The 5670-nt window shown below is 34.2% G+C and overlaps 2 protein-coding genes across 2 annotated transcripts; one reads left to right on the forward strand and one right to left on the reverse strand.

Moving 5' to 3' along the window:
• The first annotated feature begins 1413 nt into the window (after positions 1–1413).
• Positions 1414–2081, forward strand: LOC21405671 (pathogenesis-related protein PR-1). Its single transcript, XM_010104692.2, has one exon. The coding sequence runs from the start codon at positions 1429–1431 to the stop codon at positions 2035–2037; it is 609 nt and encodes a 202-aa protein (XP_010102994.1). The 5' UTR covers positions 1414–1428; the 3' UTR covers positions 2038–2081.
• Positions 2082–3993: 1912 nt separating this feature from the next.
• Positions 3994–4729, reverse strand: LOC21405672 (pathogenesis-related protein PR-1). Its single transcript, XM_010104693.2, has one exon. The coding sequence runs from the start codon at positions 4533–4535 to the stop codon at positions 4029–4031; it is 507 nt and encodes a 168-aa protein (XP_010102995.1). The 5' UTR covers positions 4536–4729; the 3' UTR covers positions 3994–4028.
• Between the last annotated feature and the right edge of the window lie 941 nt (positions 4730–5670).

A 5670-nucleotide genomic window follows, 5' to 3' on the forward strand; every position in this document is an offset into this window, starting at 1 on the left:
ACAAGAGATCAAGAAAGAATAGGCATGTTTTCGGTCCCGTTCATTTTACCAATTAGAATTCAGAATTTGAGTTTTACTACAGTAAAAAGTTCTCAGAAACAGTCACATCTAATTTTTTTATTACAGTAAAAAATTCTCATATAAAGTCATATTTTAACTCAAATTAAAAACTCGAATCAACGAACTAAACGGGTCTTTTACGCCATGTGATTGGATTTTACATGAACGATAAAAGAGAATCTACAAATGAAAGGTACAAGAAGGTGAATAAAATTTATGGGTAGCATTCCATGTTTGTAGTTGTAGGTTTGGATTCTTTGGACGTACCATGTTTTTTTCTTCTAAAACCCTAGTCTAATCCAGCATCTTATTGACACGTGTACAGAATGCATGTGACACGTGTCCACATATTCTTGAACGGTTTATTGTGGGCTCATCATCTCTGAATACAAACAACAGAGAGCTCACGGGCAAGACATAACCCTCGTTCACGAGAGTATCAAAACCCCTTCAATCATATATTTCACCAACAACTATATATATATATATATATATGTATGTATATTATATGTGTGTGTATATTATTCTACACCAACAATGCCATGCAAAACCAGCCCCAAATCCCACGTTCTCACTCCCCATCAAAGCGTTTCTTCATCACCCACCAACCGAAACCATCCAAAAAACAACATAAGAAATGAAACAATGAGATCGTCACCACCAAATTCTTAAATGGCGCGTAAGCGGCCATTCTCGGACAACAGAATTTTTTGCACTAGGACACTTTGAATTTGTGTATAGGCAACTTAGTTCTGACATGTTTCAGTTTTGGTAATCGGACCCTTAACTTTAAAATTCTGTTGTTATTGTGGCATCAAAAAAATAAATAGAAATACTAAAAAAAATTTACACTAATATATTCAAAACTTTTGATTAGTTTACAGGTTGGATTTTGATCTTTTTAATTTTAACATTTGAAATGTTTATTGCCGTTCATTAAATAATTATTTTTTTATTGTTAAGAAAATGTCTGAAAAGAGGTGATCAACGTTAGCACATTTTTTATATGCGTCTCACTAAAAAGACTTCACTGACAAATAGACCTTACAATCAGGTGCTACCCTTTTACGAGGAACGCGTCACCCTAACTAATTAGTATTGGGTTGATAGTCACAAACCTTAACATTAATTAATTAGTGTTCATTTTCGATTAAATTGCACTTTCAATAGTTACCAAACTCCTCTTTAGGGTATTAAATATAAAAAATTAAACGTTATAAATCCAACTTATAAATAACGAAAAATTCAAGGGGCAATGATGCAAAAATTACCCCACCAAAACCCCTTTTCTCTGAAGCTGGCCCTATATAACAGCCCCACTCGTTTCCCATTGAAAGCCAGTCGTCAGAAAAATCACAATCCCCAAAAATGGCCAAACCCCATTTGCCAATATTACTCCTAGTCCTAGCTCTTCTCACAGCTCTCACATGTGGCAGCAATAATGCTTCTCAAATTGACAATAAACCAGCCAAAACTACGCAGCTCCAGAAACCATCAGCCGATAACGAGACCATATATCGCGTGTCAAAGCAGCTATGTTGGGGCTGCATAGGCGAGTCACTCCAATTCCTGTTCGCCCAAAACATGGCGCGCGCGGCCAAGTGGGAGCTGCCGCTCACATGGGACTTCCAGCTCGAGAGGTACGCGCGCTGGTGGGCGGAGATAAGGAAATCCGACTGCAAGCTGCAGCATTCTTTCCCCGAGGGCGGTTTCAAGCTCGGAGAGAACATATTCTGGGGCAGCGGCGGAGCGTGGACGCCTGGTGATGCCGTCAAAGCGTGGACCGACGAGGAGAAGTACTACTCCTACGCGACCAACACCTGCGTGGAGGGCCAGATGTGCGGCCACTACACGCAGATTGTGTGGCGGAGTACTAGGAGGGTTGGATGTGCTAGGGTTGTTTGTGAGGATGGAGATGTGTTCATGACTTGTAACTATGATCCGCCGGGAAACTATATTGGCGAGAGGCCGTATTAAGAACGCTATTTATCATTATTGGTGATACAATACAATGTATTTAATACGAGTAAAGAATGTTATAGTTTACTATTTGGTTTGCTTTTATTGATATTAGAATTTGGGATATATATATTTCTAGGTTTTTTTTTTTTTTTTTTTTTTTTTTTTTTTTTTTTTTTTTTTTTTTTTTAAGTGGGTTTTTCTTTTTTTGGTTTTTTTTTTTTTTTTTTTTTTTTCTATTTCTAGAATGGGTTGTCATGTGTTTGGTTCGGGTTGGATGTCTAGTCTAACGATAAAATCATGCCCCCATTTAGAATATTAAGAGTTAGAGTTGAAATTTTATATATCTTGGGCTCGGTGGAATTTTGTATTTAAAAGTGTTTAAGGCAATACACTGAGTTGATGGTATGATTAATATAAAGACATATATTATGTACCTACCGAATATTAGTAATCTTGTAAGGCTCTCAATTATGTGTGTATACTTCTTGGTTTTTTTTATTTTTATTTTTTATTTTTTATTTTTAATTTTATGGCACTTCATTGGTCTTGTGAGTACAAATTTATGTATGTACCTACCGAATATTGTGAGAAAAGAATTTCTATGTTTTTTCCTCTGAATTAATATTGTGAAGAGATTGTATTACTTTATCTTACATGTGTTACTTGTTAGAAGAATCTCTTGGGATTAATCCTCCAGGTTGTCTAGATTAATAAAGCAACTTTCCGCAGACAATATGTAGAGTGACACTAAATATGCTTTTTGATTTTTGCAACGCAAATGAAATATTAAATTCAAGTAATGTGAGGTGGAAAATGAGCACAATATTATAAAGGGAAACAAATAAAAACAAAAGAGAATTTTGTGGTGCTGGATTTTTTTTTTTCTTTTTTAAGAGCGTACTGTATATTTAGTAGTTATAATATATCATGATAATCAAAACAAACAAAAACAAAAGAGAAGTTTGCTTGCTGGATAATTATTACCTATATTATGATAATCAGATTACGACCAATAATATTAACCAGTTTACAAAATATTTTTATTAAAATGATTAATTTGCACCTTAGAGGAAAATAAGAACAATAACATTATATATGTGTAACATCGTAGTTTGATTCAAGCAATTTTTCTTTTTTTCTGCTAATCGTTTTTATCCAAGCTCGAATTTATTCATTCCTGACCATATAGACTTTGGGCATATCCTTTTTATGTGCCTCACATCACACAAGTCCACTGACCTTCCAACACTTTTTTTTTATTTTTTATTTTTAAAATGGAGTTCCTTTTTATTTATACTCCTTAACATTAGTCTATATATTTCTATCTTTTAGATTAGAACTAATTAATGGATAAAATTTTTCAAAATGAATAATTTTAATAAATTAAGTACTTAAAAAGATAGAATATGTAATTTTCTTTTAGTGAAAATTGCAACTTTCATTGTCTTAAAACTCTACAAGATCACATGGGTACAGTAAATTTATAAAATTTTTCAGAAAAGAAAAAAACTTAATTGGGTACTCCTTTCCTCATTTTTGCCTTTTTAAAATTAAACCGTACTTGATAAACATGTGAATTTAGAAGTTGAAAAAGAAGCTGACTTTACAAATCAAGTTTCTTTCACAACTTCTAACGTAAGTAATATTCACAATCTCAGGCCCATATCATTCGCATGCTATAAAACTCCCCTTATTATGACACATTATCAGAATTCTACTATAGACTATTGAAAAAAAAAAAAAAAAAAAAACACAGAGAAAAACAAACTTCTCGATTGGGATACAGGGTTCATTTTGAACGTTAGATCTGCATCATATTTGTATATCTTTTTATTTAAACGTGAATTTAATCAGATGTAATGTTCATAAACATAATTATGGATAAAACATTGGAATAAAAAAAACCTCCTAACACATAATATGATAAAATACGTGATACGTAATATAACAATGTGTGTATATATATATATATATATGTTTATATAAATATAATGTATACATGTAATTCAGTAAGGCCTCTCGCCAACATAATTCCCCGGAGGGTCATAGTTGCAAGTCATGAACACACCCTTACCACCAAAGCAAGTCACTCTGGCGCACCCGATCTTCCGCGTTTCGCGCCACACGATCTGCGTGTAGTGGCCGCAGACCTCACCACCGGCGCAGGAGTTGGACCAGTATCGGTACCACCTCTGCTCGGCTACCCACGCCTCCGCCGCCTGCGCCGGGGTCCACCCCTCGCCGCTCCCCCAGAATATGTTCTCCCCGTACGGCCCGTTGGAATGCACCAGCGCGCAGTCGTACCGCCTCTTGTCCGCGTACCACCGCGCGTACTTCTCCAGCCGCGGGTCCCACACCAGCGGCCTCATCCTCAGCGCCTTCCTCACGGCATTCTGTGGGCCCAGGAACTGGGTTTTCGTGCCCAGAAACTGGATTGAAGTGCTTCCTGTCAGGGCATTTGAGGTTGCTGTGAACAACAGCAGGAGGAGAACAAAAATGGTTAGAAACTGCATTTTTTTTGGGATTTTTTTTTTGCAGGTTACGTGTTTGCGAAAATGTGGCAGAGAGTTTATATTTGAAATGAGGGATTGGGGTTGGTTGGGATAAAGAGTCAAAATGTGGGGTGGCACCCATGTTCGATAATGATTGCCACATTTGTATTTGTTTTTGTTGGGGGACAAATGTTTTCAGGCCTAAATTATATGGTTCTAAGGATATTCATAATTCTTTCTTGAGTGGCTCAATTTTTTTTTTTAATTTTTTTTAAAGAGATTTCTATGGTAGGTCGAAAAGTGGGTTTTTTTTTTTTTTAATGGACGCTCTATAAACTTTTCACTGAACTTTTTGAATTTGACAATTTAGTCTTTAATTTTTTTTTTGTTGGCAATTAATTCCTTCAATTTGAAAATTTTGACAATTAAGGCCCTTTTAATAACGTATGTTAATTTTTAAACAGAAATTGGCATGTGATTTGGACATGAGTTTTTTTAAAGGGTAGTGGTTGTCATTTTCAACACCAAATTAAACAAAAACTTAAAAGCAACCAAAAAAAAAAAAAGAAAAAGAAAAAACACTTAAGGTAAAAGGAAAAAACCAGACTTGGGAATCTTTTTATTATCAGATAAAATGAAAATTACCTTTTCATCATCCGCAGTAACAAATACCTAAAGAACAGTGAAACCAAAATAAGAAATAAATGTTGTGTTTGGAATTGTTATTGGTTTTGTTTTTCACGTTTTCTAAGAAAAAAAATAAAAATGATTTTAATACGACGTTTGACATAATTAAAGATAAAAAACAGAAATAAAAACGATTTTTAAGTTTAGTGTAAAATAGAAGAGAAATAAAAAATGACATTTAGTCATCTTTCGTTTTTTATTTTTATTTTCTCCACTCTCGAGCAGAGAGAAAGATACATTAATGAGTTTTTATACTAAAAAATATCTCTTTATAAAATTACCAAACACATTTTTAAAAATGATTTCTGTCTGAGATTGAAAACGTTTTCATTTTCATTTTCATATGAAATATAAAAGTATTTTGAAACGAGTTCTAAACGCACCTAGAGAGATTGAGATTTAAACATAAAATCTTAAATAAAAAGGACCGGTAATCTCCTTCTCCTTTTCAACCTAGAAAATTTCAATG

This window comes from Morus notabilis, unplaced genomic scaffold (assembly GCF_000414095.1).
Source record: "Morus notabilis unplaced genomic scaffold, ASM41409v2 Scaffold317, whole genome shotgun sequence".
In the NCBI taxonomy this organism is placed as follows: domain Eukaryota; kingdom Viridiplantae; phylum Streptophyta; class Magnoliopsida; order Rosales; family Moraceae; genus Morus; species Morus notabilis.

What these genes read in the sequence shown, in the direction of transcription:
- LOC21405671 (XM_010104692.2), top strand. Translation starts at nt 1,429, where the DNA reads ATGGCCAAACCCCATTTGCCAATATTACTCCTAGTCCTAGCTCTTCTC.
- LOC21405672 (XM_010104693.2), bottom strand. Translation starts at nt 4,535, where the DNA reads ATGCAGTTTCTAACCATTTTTGTTCTCCTCCTGCTGTTGTTCACAGCA.